We start from the raw sequence: 16,496 nt of genomic DNA, 5'->3' as shown, positions 1-16,496 counted from the left end.
CTGACAAGGTTCATCACATGACAAAGGGAATGACTAGGTAAGGCAGAATGGCATAGAGAGTTATTGAGATGAAAAAGGAATCAGAGGGATCAGGTGTTGGATTGTTCATCCACATAAAATTATCCAATATGATGGCAAAGACTCTACACATAAATGAAGAGTGAGCCAGAGGTCAGAGTCATCTTCAGGGGGGAAATGACTTGAGACAGCAGGTGGTGGCACGGTTGAATGGCTTGGACTTCATGGGAACAGAGTTTTTTCTAGAGAGTTCTGGTAGAGTGTTCTGGGAGTGCTAATAGAGAACACAATACCCTCACAAATTGTCAACTCTGGGCACAGAAGGGCGTGAGAATAAAATGACCTGGCAAATGGGAGAGTAAGAAAAAAATACCTCCAAATACCTAGTTCTCCTTGAACTATAATCGAGCATTAGCAAAGTGTTCATGCAAAATGTTTGATATTTATTAATAAATAGTGTGGAAAAAAGCTAAAATGACTGAACATACAAAGTAGTAGAATTCATATTGTTAGATTTTCTAAGTATGATCACTGCCATAAGAGGTATAGATGTATATGACAGTTTGAATATATGTCTCTTTAAAAACATGGCCAAAAATGTTAAAACTCACTACATTCCCCAATGTCCCTTATAGAAAGATCCCGGATAGAAGTACCTCCTCTGATTAAATGTCAGAAAAACAATGATTTCTCTAGATTTACATACGTATCACATACTTTTATCAGAGAATGACAGAATTTTAATATGCTACCCTTTGTACATAAACTATTTTGTAGATAAGTTTCCTAATTTTTTCCCCCAGTTAGCACAGAGCCTGATATATGATATTTGATTAATAATCATAATTATTATATAGTTTTAATAGAAAAAGACTTGTAACCCTACAGATTTGGGTCAAAGTACCAATTCTGCTGTGTATTAGCTCTTGACCTTGGGCAATTCTGTTTTCTTCTTTGCAAAATAGTGTTTTTAAAAATACCTTATTTCTCAGTGTTGTTATTAATATTGAGGTTTAAATGAAACCTTGTCAGTGTAAGGCACTTAGTCCTGTAACTGCTACAGAGTAGAAACCCAAAAAATGTTAACTGTTATTATTTATCATTATTTGTTTTAGATGTCTAATCTGTATATGATACCTTTATTTTTTAAAGTATTGAGAAAATTAAAGTCACATTGTGAAAAGCCTGGATAAAAAGAGAACGAGGCTTTTAGTGAGAAAAATAATTTTTTTTAAATCTAGTTTTCTATAGACACCTATTGAAGGTTTTTAGATTACAGTCTTTTCATTTATTAGCTGTACATCTGCTAATGTGGCCTATGTCCAGTCAATTAAGAAAAGTCTGGGTGACTACTAAATGCCAGGCACTGTCAGACCCAGGGATAATGACGGATTACAAAAATGTCCCGTCCTTAAAAATTCATGGTCTAATTGAAGACTTTGAATAATAAAATTTAAATTGTCAGCTCGGCGCCTGTCAGCTAAGGGCGCCAGCCACATACACTGGAGCTGGCAGGTTCCAATCTAGCCCGGGCCCACCAAACAATAATGACAACTGCAACCAAAAAATAGCTGGGCATTGTGGTGGGCACCTGTAGTCCCTGCTACCAGGGAGGCTGAGGCAAGAGAATTGCTTAAGTCCAAGAGTTGGAGGTTGCTGTGAGCTGGGATGCCATTGCACTCTATTGAGGGCAACAAAGTGAGACTCTGTCTCAAAAAAAAAAAATTAATAAATATAAAATTTAAACTTTCCCTTTGTATATTAACATTTATTCATACTTTTGGAAAAAGAAGAGTTGCTTTTCTGAACGCCTTCTGTGCCACTTCTAACTATTTCTCATAGGCAACTAATTCCTACTTGTAGGAAAATGTATGAGCTTTTAGTCCATTCTCTCAGAGGAAGAAAGCAGCTTTGTGAGGAGTTAACCAGCTACTATGGGCGATGGTATCTTACAGAAAATTAATTTTCAAAAAATTTTAAGGCAATAGTGATATTTTTTCCTCTATATGAAAACAAATGTACATAGCAGATAAAAGCAGAGACTTTTTGGAAAGAAAATGGGGGAATTACATGGATCTATTATCAGCTTATAGCAATTCAACTTAACAAACATTTTAAAGAAAAATAAAGGAATATGTAATACTGTATGTAGTCACACATTTAGAATAATTCAGTCAGTATTTGTCATTGTGCTTCCCTTGCCAGAAAACGTGATTACAACAGTAATGATAGAATAACATGGGACAAGAATCAGATCCTAGTCCTTGTCCTCTCTCATGGGAAACAATAAAAGCTGGGAAATTTTTCTAATTTTAGTTGAAAAAAGGTTGGGTCACTCTCTTAAAATCTTCAGCTACTAGACAAGAAAAAGTTACCATGTTAAAGGAGATGAGTTATTTCCATAAAGCTTAGTTATTTAATATTAATGTCTACAGACATTGCCACCTTTAGAAGGACACTTTCACATGAATTTTACAAGTCGTACATTTTATCTAAAAAGTGATATAAATTTATTCTTACCAGCGGCCTTCTCATTTTGATGCAGGATATTATGTCCTCTTTTCCACAAAGGGACTGATTCTTCTTCAGTAGTTTTAAGAGTCACAGACTGACAACTTTCTTCAGCAGGACTTCTTTGGGTGCAACCTGTTGTCCCATTTTGCTGGGTGACCGTTTGAGTGCCATTTGAATAATTGGTGTTTGCTAAAGTTTGGCATTCAGAAAAACAGTAAGATGGTAGAGAGGGCATCACAGCGACTAGGTCAGAACAGGCACTTGAGAGTGGAGGACTACTTTCTTGATTCCTCCGACTGAAATTGTACTCCATTGGAAGCACATGTTTTGAATTAAAAAAGTGATGTGTCATAATGTTTTGAGAATTTTCAGGGATTATTGATTGACAATGAGACACTTGCATTATATTTTTACTACTTCTAATATTCGAAGTAGATTTAGGAGGAGGATGTGGCATAACTGGTTTCCTCTGCGTCCGTACACATGTCCTGACTTGGCTTGCAGACTGTGGACGGATGACAGTGCCTCTCCTGTTTTTATATACATAGCCTGATGGGACTTTTGCAGATCCTGTTCTTATAATTACTTTTGCTCCACCTTTTTGTGGATTACCTTTCTGAGTTTTAGTATCACCTTTATGTACAGGGATCTTACTTTCCTCTTTTTGGGGGGCTGGCCAGGCTTGTTTAGCAAAGTTACGACCTGAAGGTACAGAACAGTTCAAAGGGTCGTGGTCTGTTCCAGATCCTGCTAAAGCAGTGACATTTTCAGAGAAAGAATCATCCTCGGACTTTTTTCTGTCAGCAGAATTTGCAGCACTAGCAGGAACATTAATGATCTTGCTGCCAGCACCACTTTTAATGTGGAATTGTTGAGACCACTGTTGAGTTATTCCTCTTATAGTCTTCAGTGAACGACTGTCTTCCTCATTTTCTATATCACTAGCTTCATCAAACCACCTCAGTTTTTTAATAGTCTTTATGATTTCTGTACCTTTTTCTTTTTCCTTCTTTAACTCAATACTATCTCTGATAGCTGCCGCTTTTTTATTTCCAAAATTCAAGCCTTGATTTACAATTAGTGCCTTAAGATAATCATGTTCATATTTAGAATCTTTCTTTAAAATACTTTTAAGAAACCTGACACCATTTTGCTCATGTGTGTTGTATTTTATCTTCTGGTGCTGGCTAACTAAATCATAATTAGGAATTATATTAGACAATGATATTGATGTTTGTTTTTCATCTTTTGAGTCAGTATTGTGAGGTATGTGTGCAGTTTGAAAACTGTCTGAAAATAAAGGCAACTCTCCCTTATTACAATTAAGATATTTTATTTTTTCATCTTTAACATCTTTTAATTCATCTAACTTATCAAAACACTGTATTGGGTTGATTTCCTTTATATATATACTATTCTTTGCTAATGTTCTGGACGATTGCATATTAGATGGCAAAACTAAAGGTGTTGCCACTGGTATGCATGAGGTAGGAACAGAAGTAGTTCTATTTTTTTGAGTTAATTCAGAATATTTCTCTTGGTCCAAAAATGTAGCCACTTCCTGAGGTACAGAAGTGCTACAGGCTTTGCTGAATTTAAATGCTGGGGTCTGAGCAAATAACGGCTTCTCTTTTTTGAATGCTTCAGAAGTGGAGTCAGTTGTCCTTATAGTGCTAGTTTCAGAGGTCTTTTCACTTTTTTTATCTAGTACAAATATGGGTGGACAACATACAAAGGCTTCTGAATTATTAGCAGTATTTGTGGCTTTTTCCACAGTTCTACTCAAATTAGATTGATTTTGTTCTTTACTATTAAAATATTCCCATGATGGTAGAACATTGGATTTACTTAAAATTTCTGAGAAAGGTGTGACAGTCCGAGTATCTGGAGCATCTAAATTCGTAAGCCAATTATTTATATGTTGAGTTTTAGAGAATGACAGTTTATCTTCATCATGGCAGCTTAGATTAGTTGATTGCAAACTTGCTGATATGAGGGAAGTGGTATTCTGCTGAACTGACGTAGAAGGCTCCGTATTAAGCGTTAAATATATTTCTTCATGCTGTCCAGCCTCAAGACTGTCTATACTTGAGAGTGTTTCAGAATTGGTTATCTGGTTAACGTCATCACAAAATTTCTGGAAAACAAAGAACATTGCTTTATTGCTTTATAGCTTACAGTGCCAAAATTAATGATTCAATGTGCTATTTGTTATTAAAGCCCAGTTTACTGGGCTTGTACTGAGTACAAACAGTATAGGTATATAAATAATCCTCTGGGTAAACAAAAGAGGCCAGTAACAAAGACTTACAGAGAAGTGTACATGTTTTAATTTTAAGTCTCAGGTAGAATAACTACCTATTTTTCTAGCCACAGCTATATATAGTGATTTTGTTATTCCTGTTTCATTTAGAGCATAACATTTCTTGAACGTTTCAGAAGAGTAACTGAAAAATTGTAATAGTTACTAATTGTATTTTTTCCTGAAACCTTTCCTGAAACCTTTCCTGAATCTGAATGAGGCTCCTAAAAGCTCTGAGATCCGAATGTGAGCTTCCTTTTGGTAGGAGCTACATCTCTTTTATTTTGAGACAGGGTCTCTTTCTGTCACTTGAGTGAGAGTGTTGTGGTATCATCACTGCAGTCTCAAACTCCTAAGCTCAAGTGATCCTTTTGCTTTAGCCTCCTAAGTAGCTGGGACTATAGGAGTGAGCCGCCATTCCCAGCTAATTTTTGTATTTTTTGCAGAGACAGGATCTCACTCTTGCTTAGGCTGGTCTCAAACTCCTGGCCTCAAGTGATGCTCCTGCCTCAGCCTCCCAAAGTGCTAGAATTCCAGGTGTGAGTCACTGTAGCCTCTGGCTAGGCTACATCTTTTTATAAAAGTTAGTTTTATGGTCTATAGTAAGATTTAGTTTAGTAAGTAACCTTAAGGTTTAGTTTAGTAGGTAACCCTTTCTAGTTGCCTGTTAGAATTACATAAGGATGTTTGTAAGTCATATGTATGACATTTGTCTTGAAAGGACGTTCAAAATGAAAGAAAATATTCCTAGCACTCTGGGAGGTCAAGGCAGGTGGATTGCTTGAGCTTGGAGTACCAGACCAGCCAGAGCAAGATCAAGACTCCATTTCTAAAAAATAGTCAGGTGTTGTGGCGGGCACCTATAGTCCCAGCTACTCAGGAGGCTGTGGCAAGGGAATGGCTTGAGCCCAAGAGTTTGAGATTGCTGTGAGCTATGATGCCACGGCACACTACCCAGGATGACAAAGTGAGGCTGTGTCTCAAAAACAAAAACAAAAGAAAGAAAGAAAATATATGCCTATGTTCTGCTAATTTAATACTTGAATAGGGCTCATATATTGGTATTATTATTTAAATTTTCCAGGTAATTCAAGGAGGAATTTAAGGTCAACTATTGACTTTAATGACTTTTTTTTTTTTTAAAGATATAGTACAACAATAATTTCCATTAATGTGACATTCTTATCAGCATTTCACTAAAGTTTCCATGAAATTTATCAGTTTATTTTATTTTATTTTATTTTTAGACAGACTCACTCTATGGCGTCATAGCTCACAGTAACCTCAAACTCTTGGGCTCAGGGATTCTTTTGCTTCAGCCTCCCAAGTAGCTGGGACTACAGATGCCTACCAAAAAGCCCAGCTTAGTTTTTCTATTTTCGGTAGAGATGATTTCTTATTCTTGCTCTGGCTGGTCTCCAGCTCTTGAGCTCAGGTGATCCACCCGTCTTGGCCTCCCAGAATGTGGGGATTACAGGCATGAGCCACCATGCCTGGTCAATCAGTCTTTAATAAAATTTCATAATCACTTCAAAATTTAGTAAATGTTTTGAAATATTTCTATTTTTTCATACATACCTAGGATGTATTAATCTATATCACATATATAGAAATAGATTTTAAGATAGACATTAAAATTGTAAATCTAGTCAAAAAGCTGAATGAATTCAAAGAAAACTAGTCCATAGTGTCCCTCAAGATTTATCACAAATTTTAGACATTTAAATATTATATTAGACATATATAGATAAAAATCAAGAGGGAGGAAATAAGCTTATAAAATAAATTCTTATTGATACATTATAGTAAAATAAGTTTTGAAATTGATCCATGAGAATTTTATGTTTTTAATTTTATTATTGTTATTATTTTTTGAGACAGAGTCTCACTCTGTTGCCTTGGGTTGAGTGACGTGGCATTATCAGAACTCCCAGCAACCTCAAACTCCTAAGCTCAAGTAATCCTCTTGCCTCAGCCTCCTAGTAGCTTGGATTATAGGCACCTGCTATGAGGCCAGGCTAATTTTTCTAATTTTAGTAGAGATGCTCAGGGTGGTCTCTAACTCCTGAGCTCAAGCAATACACCTTCCTTGGCCTCCCCAAGTGCTAGGATTACAGGCGTGAGCCACCATGTCTGGCCTGAGAATTTTATATTTTTAGCATTTACCCTTTATTTATAACATTCTTAGCACTCTTAAAGTTACTCAACCCAATTAGGAGAACAAAACAAAGCACATCTACTTCAATGTCTATCTTGAACTGGGTTATTTTAATTGATATTGGTAAGAAAACCAGGCCTGGAGGGTTTCCTTTGAGGCTGCACCTAATGAGACATAAATCTGGGTAGAAGATCCTTCTAGATGTAAGTATGATGTCCATAGCTCTGACATTTCTGTTTGTATAATTCTGTAATTGCCTCATCTTCCAAAGTACCTAAAAAGAAGTTTGGTAGGTGGGGCGTGGTGGCTCATGCTTGTAATCCTAGCACCCTGGGAAGCTGAGGAAGTAAATTGTCTGAGCTCAGGAGTTCGGGACCAGCCTGAGCCAGAGTGAGACCCTGTCTCCAAAACTAGCTGGGTGTTGTGGGAGGCGCCTGTAGTCCCAGCTACTTGGGAGGCTGAGGCAAGAGGGTTGCTTGAGCCCAAGAGTTTGAGGTTGCTGGGAGCTTGATGCCATGGCACCCCACCAAGGGCAACAAAGTGAGACTCTGTCTCAGAAAAAAAAGAAGTTTAGTAATTTCTGGTTTCATGAACTCTACTTTTTAATATATTTGAGTGCTGACATTTTGAGCATTATGTTATTGCATGTCTAGATTTCATAGTCTTCTTTAAGAGACAGTTAAGTTTTGTGTGTTTTTTTTTTTCATAGGCTGCTTGACTACTTGTGGAGGCTTATTTAGAGAATGTATCTAGGCTTACTTCATTTGTTTCACTTTTTCAAGATCACATCATATACTGCATGTTGTCTGATATACAAACACAGTTGTTGTTTTATATATTACAGTTGTTTATGGCAGGAAGGCATAGTATCACACTTTCAGAAATCTGCTTGCTTTCTTAGTCTTGCCAACTTTCATTACTTATTGGATGAACCAGGCCACAGTTATGAATTTAATCTTGATATTGGCCTATTGTAAATCCTATAAGTATATATAATAAAAATTACATGGATATGTAAGAAAATCAGTAGACATCTATATTCATTTTGGAAAAAATAACAAAGTAAATGTTCTAATAGGGATAATAGATGACCAAACATTGTATCTAGCTAATTCTGCCATATTTCCATTAGGAACCTAATATCTACATGTATTATAGTTTTCAGGTTGCTTTTTATAATATAATCTCTAACAACAATACTTTTATTATACTGTACTTTAAAAGGTAAGGAAAAACAAAAAAATTATTTCTAAAATATCTACAATATCTATGAATTTATTTTGATTCATCTACACTCTTTTATGTCCTTCTTTTGGCTAATGACATACATTTCTTTAGTGGAGAACACGTTAGTAGTAGGAATTAAAATATGAATACCATATTTACAGTTTCATACTTGCAAACTGCTTAGATGCTGATCTTCTAGGAGTCTCTGAGTCTCCTCCAGTTTAAGCTGGTATACATTTTTATTAGTAGTAAAGTTTGCCCTGATGTTTTCCTTCATTTCTTTATTACAATTGATTTTGGATAACAGTTGTTTCTGATGGTTGTGATCATTTTTTGACAATGCTGAAGGCAAGGCAGAATCTATAGTTCTGTAAACCAGACATAAAAATGTTCAGTACATTTAAACACACTTCTTTCTATATGTATATAAATGACATGTTTGTGTAATATGTGTGTGTTTGTCCAGATACCCACATATAAGGATATTGGAGAAATATATAGACATTAGGATAAGCATTTAAGGCAATCAATAGTAGAATAAACATGGTTGTGAGATCAAAGTGCCAATAAAGAACTCTGCCTTCATGTAGGAATGCCCCATTATTCATGGCCTTAATTAATATATCCTATTCCTCTGTCATTTGGGATAGGGGTAGACTCCTGTTGATGTGTAGAGCTAGTCCTCTGCTCTTTAACAGTGTTCCTACATGGACACATACCCTTCATTCTGAGTTGATATCATGGCTGGTAGGCATTTTGATAACCATAATAGAGTTGACTGGAGATTCAACCAGATAGAAAATATCAAAATTGCTGGTCAGAGTAGCTAGGGATTTCCTCCCTACTTAACAAGGTTTTGGAGCTTGGATCTTGGCGAAAAATATACGCATTTGTTTTCAGTTGTTTCAGGAATATAAACAGGAATACAAGCATCGTTTTCTCGTGACAGAAGGAATGCCTTTAATACAGAATCTACTTTTAGGGTGTCAGAGTGCCACCCCCATACTATTAGGGCATGACATCATCTTCCATAATTTTGTATCTTCTGAAAACCTATTGCATGTTTCATTTTAGCATATAAACGAGTGAAGCCAAAAAAACCTAAGGAACTTTTTGGGGGAAGATACAATGAAAATAAAATATCAAATAGCTAGCTGACTGCTGCACTGAGGCTGGTAGTGAAAATTCCAAAGGCATTTATTCCCAATTAAAGTAGCATATTCCCAATTTAGTAAGAATAAAAATGTTTTCAAAGGTGACCCATGGCCACATGGAACACATACCTATCTCCAATACCCATATATATCTTTATTTGGACAGACTGCAACAGTCAAGGTCAATGATTACTTGATTCTTAACTATCTCTTTGAGATCACGGGGAAATCAGGGAGAAGAAGAAAGTATTTAACGTAAGTTCCTGAATATTGAGAGTATGTTTCTATCTCCTCCTTTTACACTTTCCTACTCTTACATGATCCTTCCCTTTCAATCACCCTTCCCAAACAAAATATTGCTAAATCTACAAAATATCTAATAAACTCAATTTATTTACCTTTAAAGTTGTCGTCTCTCAACTTTTTCTTCTCTATTCCTTTCTTCTCTACTGCACTTTCTTCTCTTTTCTTCTCTACTTTCTTCCCCCAGTGAGGCGCATTGAAGGGATGGATAGGAATAAAAGATGGGGAGGTAGAAGTAGAGGGAGAGTGAAGCATGGGAGGACAGGAAGAAGAAATCGTAAAGGGAGAGGACACAGGAGAGACTGGAGAGGGAAAAGCTAAATAAGTTGGAGGCAAACATGGAGAGGGAGATGAATGCCAAGGAGAGGAATAAAGAGGGATAGATGAAGGAGGTAAGAATGGAGAAGTCAAAGGAGAGGAAAGAATGGGCAGTGAGGAAGAGGATGTGGGAGCAGGTGATGAAGACAGAGGAGGTGGAGAATGACGTGGAGTTGGATGGGAGGCAACTGAGGCAGGTGGACGTTCTACAAAGGCCAGGGGTTCATTTGACAATGTTGTAGCTTGTGGAGTAGATTGCCAGACTGACTGAAAAGTATCCAAGCTAGGAGGATCAGGCAATGGAGTGATATAAGAATGAGTGGGGACTGGCTGATGAGGGGGATGAATGGATAAAGAGGAAGGCTTCAATATAGGGAGAGCTTCCAAAGGGTTTGGGGAAACAACCAGTTGAGCTGGAAGGGAACGACGAACAAGGGGAGGCATTAGACTGGCTGGGGTAGAATGCTGTGCTGGAAGGAAATGTTTGGGTCTGAATGTTTTGTAAAACAACTTGTTCTGCGAGTTAGGCTCAGGAATGGCTGATGAACTGTGAGGTGGGTGAGGCAGATGGTCAGGCAGGCTAGAAGGAACTGGGGCTGGTAGATGAGGGAAACTGTCAGAAATGCTGGAAGTGACCGGGGCTGGAGGACGAGGAAGATATTTCATTGGGTAAGTCATTAATGGGGTTGGTAAAAAGGTCTTTGTAAGAGTAGAGGGAACAGATGGGTGGATAGGCAGCACATGGGGCTGGCATGAAGGAGAAACCATTGGGTAGCTAGGAAGAATTTGGGAACGACAGAATAGCAACTGGGCCCGTGAAGGAGACAGCTGATCAGGTAAGTGGGGATCAGGTGTGGAGACAGCTGGACAAGCAGGAATGGATCTGCACAGGTGGAAAGCAGGTGGAGAGGCAGGCAGAAAGACAGCCTTATTAAGATGGCTTTTTTTGTTTACTGGGCTTCCTTCTATGTTTCTGGTTCATGTTATTTTTTTTGTCCTTAGAGTCCACGATCATCTTTCTTTGATCAATCAGTATCCTCTCACATGGTCAGAAAATTATATGTAACTTATTCAGGTCCCCCTTTCCTCTTTCCTTGCTCTTTTTCACTTCTCAGAGGCTGTCAGTCATATAGATACATGAGTATGGCCGGAAAATCTAATTTAAATACTACAGTGGAACCTTCGTAGTTGACCACTTCCCCACATTGCCCACCTCCTTAAATTGACCTGGTTTTCATACAGACTGGACATGCACCGCATGTATCAGGACAGTAGACCTAGATCCTTAGGTTGACCACCTCTTATGCTGACCAGTTTGTTATAGTCCCTTGGGTAACTTACAGAGTCTACTCTAGTATAATACGAAGGGAATTAGAGGTCAAAGAGACAACTGCTCAGCTCTGGCCAGACTTCTCAGTGCAGTATGTGTTTCAGGATCAACTATCTCACCATAAATGTATGGATATTGGAGATAGATATCTAACTATATCTTTTATTAAAGTGTTTAATATAGAAGAGTATATAACCTCTTTTACTCTACACCTACCAGAAGCGTCAAGTATATTAGCTTTATGGTAAGGATTCGTTTGTGATACAAGGCTGGGTACTTTTTATATTTTAAATTTTAGTCCCTTGTTAATATTCTTATATATTTCATTATTGCTGAAGCAGCTTCTATGTTCTCAAGAATATATTATCTGATTTTTCTTGAGACTTAAGCATTAAAGCCTTGAACCTTTCATATGTATATTTTTTATGTTAGACTATTATATTACCAACATCTTATTTTTTTCTATTACTAACATTTCCCATATTAGAGCAGTCTTTCATGAACACTAATGTACTTCTTTGGAAACTCCCTGTTCTTGGCATTACTTTATTCCTTTATTCATTTTAGATTTATAGTCTATGAAAATATATTTTAACATGGTAATAGTTTATTAATATTTGTAGCTTAATTATACTTTCAATAAATATCAATATTTCCAATAACCTAACACCCAATTAATATTTCAATATCTCATATTTGTGTAACATTTTATAGTTTACAAAGCACTTTCATACCATAATTTAATACTGGTAGTTATTTTTGGAGATAAGTCCAACTTTTAATAAGTAAACCATAGGGTTCTCCCTATATATTGTACACATTTGTTCTCCAAATATATAACATCTATGTGATATATAAACACACACACACACAGTCATAATAGTCGTAAAACATGAAAACTAGGATAATAGTCATAAAAACATGAAAACTAGGTATTCTAATACAAAATAAAGATCACTGCTCATAAAACAAAGATGATGTATGCTATTTAATAATTCTAGCACAGATTTGCTGTAATCATAATTACATATTTGTTTGCTAGAGGGAAATCAAAGTTGTTCTGACAGTTGAACTCTTCTAAGATTTTAAGCAACTGCACACTGTTGAACAAGAAAAATATCTATGTTTTCATTCATGGTATGAGAGATTTTCAACTGAAAGTATCTGATTAACATAAAGGATAACAAGTGATACACAGAAAAAGTGAAAAACCTCAAAGTGAAAAAGCCCTGTATTAAAAAAATGCACATTATTTCTACACCACTAAATAGTTTAGATTTTGTTTTGTTTTGTTTTGTTTTTGAGACAGAGCCTCAAGCTGTTGCCCTGGGTAGAGTGCTGTGGCATCACAGCTCACAGCAACCTCAAACTCTTGGGCTTAAGTCATTCTCTTGCCTCAGCCTCCCAAGTAGCTGGAACTATAGGCGCCTGCCACAACGCCTGGCTATTTTTTGGTTGTAGTTGTCATTGTTGTTTGGCAGGCCCAGGATGGATTTGAACCTGCCAGCTTTGGTGTACATGGCTGGCACCCTTGCCGCTGATCTACAGGCGCCGGGCCCAGAATCTCCTCTGTCTGTCTTCTCTTTTCAGACAAGCTTTTCCACAGAGTCCTCTAAAATTATATGGCTTTCACTGCCACAACTTCAATTTGTTCCTTAACCTACTGCTGTTTGGCTTCCACTTCTCCCACTGCAGTATATTGCATTGGTTGTGATTAACTAATGGACCTAATAATTACAAAACAGACACTTCTTGACAACAATCTTTCCTGACTTTAATTTTCTTGGTTTCCATATCATCATGTTCTCCTGGTTATTCTGGTACTTCTCTGGTTGTTTTTTCTTAGGCTCTTTTTTGAGCTTCTTTTTCTGTGCCTGTCCTTTATATGCTAGAATTTTTGAGAGTTATTTGAACTTCTTTTCTTCACATACCCATACTCTTTGTATAATCTCATTTATTTTGTCTGTGTGATCTTATCTATATCTCTGTAGGGGTGAAAGGTTAACAAAATCTGTTCCCCGTCTCTGGGAACACTGAAAGATGGCCCATTTCAACTTGGGTTAGCTTTCTAAGTTTGTTCTCTTGGATAACAGGAAGGATTTGAGCTGTATTATAAGGCACACTGATTATGATAAAAATGACTCATCATTGGTAAATTGCCTCTGGGCTAATAGGACTGTGAATAAACCATAGATGCCTAATAAGAAGCTATAGTTTTGGCTTCTCTGAGCTTGGTAATTCTTATTACTGGACATATCTTTTGCACGGTCTTGGAAGCCTTCATATGGATCTATTACAAGAAATACTGGTTCCTCTTTGGAAATGGGGCTTCCAATCCAGGGTGGATAGATGCCTACCCATTGTGATTTTTTTTTTTTTTTTTTAGCAGTTTTTGGCCAGGGCTGGGTTTGAACCCGCCACCTCTAGCATATGGGGCCAGCGCCCTACCCCTTTGAACCACAGGCGCATTGTGATCCTTACCAGCTGAACTGTCCCTTGTAGGGGGTAGGAATATAGCAAAGACAGCACTTCAACTGCTTTGTGGCCTGCTGTAAGAATTCCTTCTACTGAAGAGTGTTCTCAAGTTGTCATGCAGTGTTTGCTGTTTTTTTCCTAGTTGAAGCCAAATATGGCCTGTTACAGTCAGGGGAATTTGATTGTTAGTTCAATCTAAGACTGTCAATGGCAATCATCATTCATTGATGACTGTCATATCTACATTCATGGCCCACATTACTTAGCATGAGATATTGACTCTTGACTATCCCATAAATATTTCAAACTTACAGCTTATCATCTTCCTTCTAATTATTTCCTCCCCTAAACCTATTTATTCCTCCCTCATAGCTAGTAACATATTATATATATATATATATATGTTCTTACTACAAAATATGTATGTGTGTGTTACTTTTTAAAAATTCCATTTGCATCTTCTGAATTAGGATAAATATCCATTTAAAAAGGCACATTGACTATGGTAAAAATGACTTGAGATCTACCCTCTTAACTTTATAATCCTTAGTCCTTATTTTGAAAAATGGTTTCACTATCTATTTACTGACTAAATCTCAGCTCTGGGCTCATCCTTGACTCCTCCCAGTCACCTTCCAGGTCTTAAATTGTTTTTTTTTTTTTTTTTGGTTTTTGGCCGGGGCTAGGTTTGAACCCACCACCTCCGGCATATGGGACCGGCGCCCTACTCCTTGAGCCACAGGCACCACCCTGGGTCTTAAATTGTTAACAAATCATGTTGAATCTACGTGCCAGATAGCTGAAGAAGTCATCATTTTCATTAGCTAAAGTGCCCCTTGACCTGGCTTGCTCACCTTTAGTCTTACCCTATTCTTTTCCATTCTGGTAATAGTTCTAAAATATAAATGTTGTGTGCTTGCTTCAGATCTTTTAGTAATTGTTTTTAGAACAAACTCCTTAACAAATTCTTTATGATTTAACTCATGGATTTCTTTCAAACCTCTCTACCCACAGCTCTCTTCTCACTGAATTGAACTACTAGTAACTCCCTTATCACCACATGCCTTTCATTCCTCTACGTCTTTTTCACACATGAATATTCCTTCTCTCTGAAGTTACTTTTCAGTGTATGTCTTGATGAATACCCTCCTCCTCTCTCAAACTTCAGGCCACATTTACACCCTCTCAGAAGTGTTCACTTCTGTTGGTTATGTTTCTTCATCCAAAGTATTTATTGAATTCCTCCAGCATGCACAGTGCTGAAGGAATAAGCTCTATGGGGAATAAATGCATGTGTAAGCTTTTGCCAATGTCCTCTAGAATATTAGAATCTGGTTGCAGAGAGAAAAAGTACCCATAAAAATTAAGCAACATTATATATGATCAGAACTTTGTATTTCTATAGCCTTGATCTTTCACATCTTTGGTCAGATGGTTTTTTACACATTTTTAAATTGATATTTATCCTAATTCAGAAGGTGCAAATGGAATTTTTAAAAAGTAACCAAATTTTATAATGATTTATATGCCAATATTTCATCAAAACTCAAAATGTTAGCTTCTTTTGATTTTTTTCTCTTTCCATTTTCTTTTCATATACCACACTTATAATCTATTCTTTTAATGAAATATCTTTTTTTATTTCTTGTTTGCTTCACTATCACTCTTCTAACATATATTCTTTTAACTCATAGCTAGATATTTCCTGATTTTCCTGCTGCTGCTTTCTCTATACTCCAAGTCTTATACTTCTATTTGATCAACATACTTAAACTCTTATTTCTTTATGTCACTTTCCTGCATTGTGGAAAGGCATTATTTTCATCCTTTCTTCTCTCTCATCTCTTTCTAACCACTCAGAATCTCTTTTATTCTTTAATAAGATCCATCCTCTCTTCACCATACAAAAAATTACTGTTAAAGTTTAAGCAGTGATTATCTATCCCTTGCATTATCCCAGTAATTTACTCTCTGGTCTCCTTGCCTCCAATTTCTCTCTATTCCCTCTTTTCCCTAACATTTGTACCATTCATCTTTCTAAAATAAAAAAGAGGATTATAACACCCTCTGCTTAAAAATCTTGATTGGCTCCTCAGTAGTTATAGGCTAACATTCAAATTCCCTACGTTGGGTGGTGCCTGTGGATCAGTGAGTAGGGCACGGGCCCCATATACCGAAAGTGGCGGATTCGAACCCGGCCCCGGCCAAACTGCAACAAAAAAATAGCTGAGTGTTGTGGCACGCACCTGTAGTCCCAGCTACTCGGTAGGCTGAGGCAAGAGAATCGCCTAAGCCCAAGACCTGCAGGTTGCTCTGAGCTGTGATGCCATGGCACTCTACCAAGGGCGACAAAGTGAGACTCTGTCTCTAACCAAACAAAAAAATCAAATTCTCTACCTAGACATGCAAACGTTTCACGTCTGATCTCAAAGTATATTTTCAAATCTTTTCCTGTCCTATCAACAACACATTCTGTAGTCCGCCACTCTGAATAGGTTCTGAGCAAGGGCTCTGTGCCTTTCACAACACTGTAACCTGGCACATGCCTAAAATCCAACCCATGCTTCTTTTTTAGACAATTATTTAAGACTACTTTCTAACTTCATTTTGTACTTTTTTTTTTTTTTTGAGACAAAGTCCCACTCTGTTGCCCAGGCTAGAGTGCTATGGTGTCAGCCTAGTTCACTGCAACTTCCA

At 37.0% G+C, this 16,496-nt stretch overlaps 1 protein-coding gene across 5 annotated transcripts in view; it reads right to left on the bottom strand.

Annotated features, from left to right (window-relative positions):
• The window catches only part of CEP126 (centrosomal protein 126), a 134,366-nt gene that overhangs the window by 56,050 nt on the left and 61,820 nt on the right, over positions 1 to 16,496 (bottom strand). For 4 of the 5 annotated variants that reach the window (XM_053562140.1, XM_053562141.1, XM_053562142.1 and 1 more), the window contains 2 exons: positions 8,389 to 8,587; positions 2,539 to 4,669 (listed from right to left, as the gene is read on the bottom strand). In XM_053562140.1, coding sequence (XP_053418115.1) covers positions 2,539 to 4,669; positions 8,389 to 8,587 — 2,330 coding nt within the window. Of the gene's footprint in view, positions 1 to 2,538; positions 4,670 to 8,388; positions 8,588 to 9,771; positions 9,812 to 16,496 lie in introns of those variants that run through there. The other variant, XM_053562143.1, reaches the window with a different exon arrangement.

This window comes from Nycticebus coucang, chromosome 14, assembly GCF_027406575.1.
Source record: "Nycticebus coucang isolate mNycCou1 chromosome 14, mNycCou1.pri, whole genome shotgun sequence".
Taxonomy (NCBI): Eukaryota; Metazoa; Chordata; class Mammalia; order Primates; family Lorisidae; genus Nycticebus; species Nycticebus coucang.
This window is presented reverse-complemented; position numbering and strand designations above follow the sequence as displayed.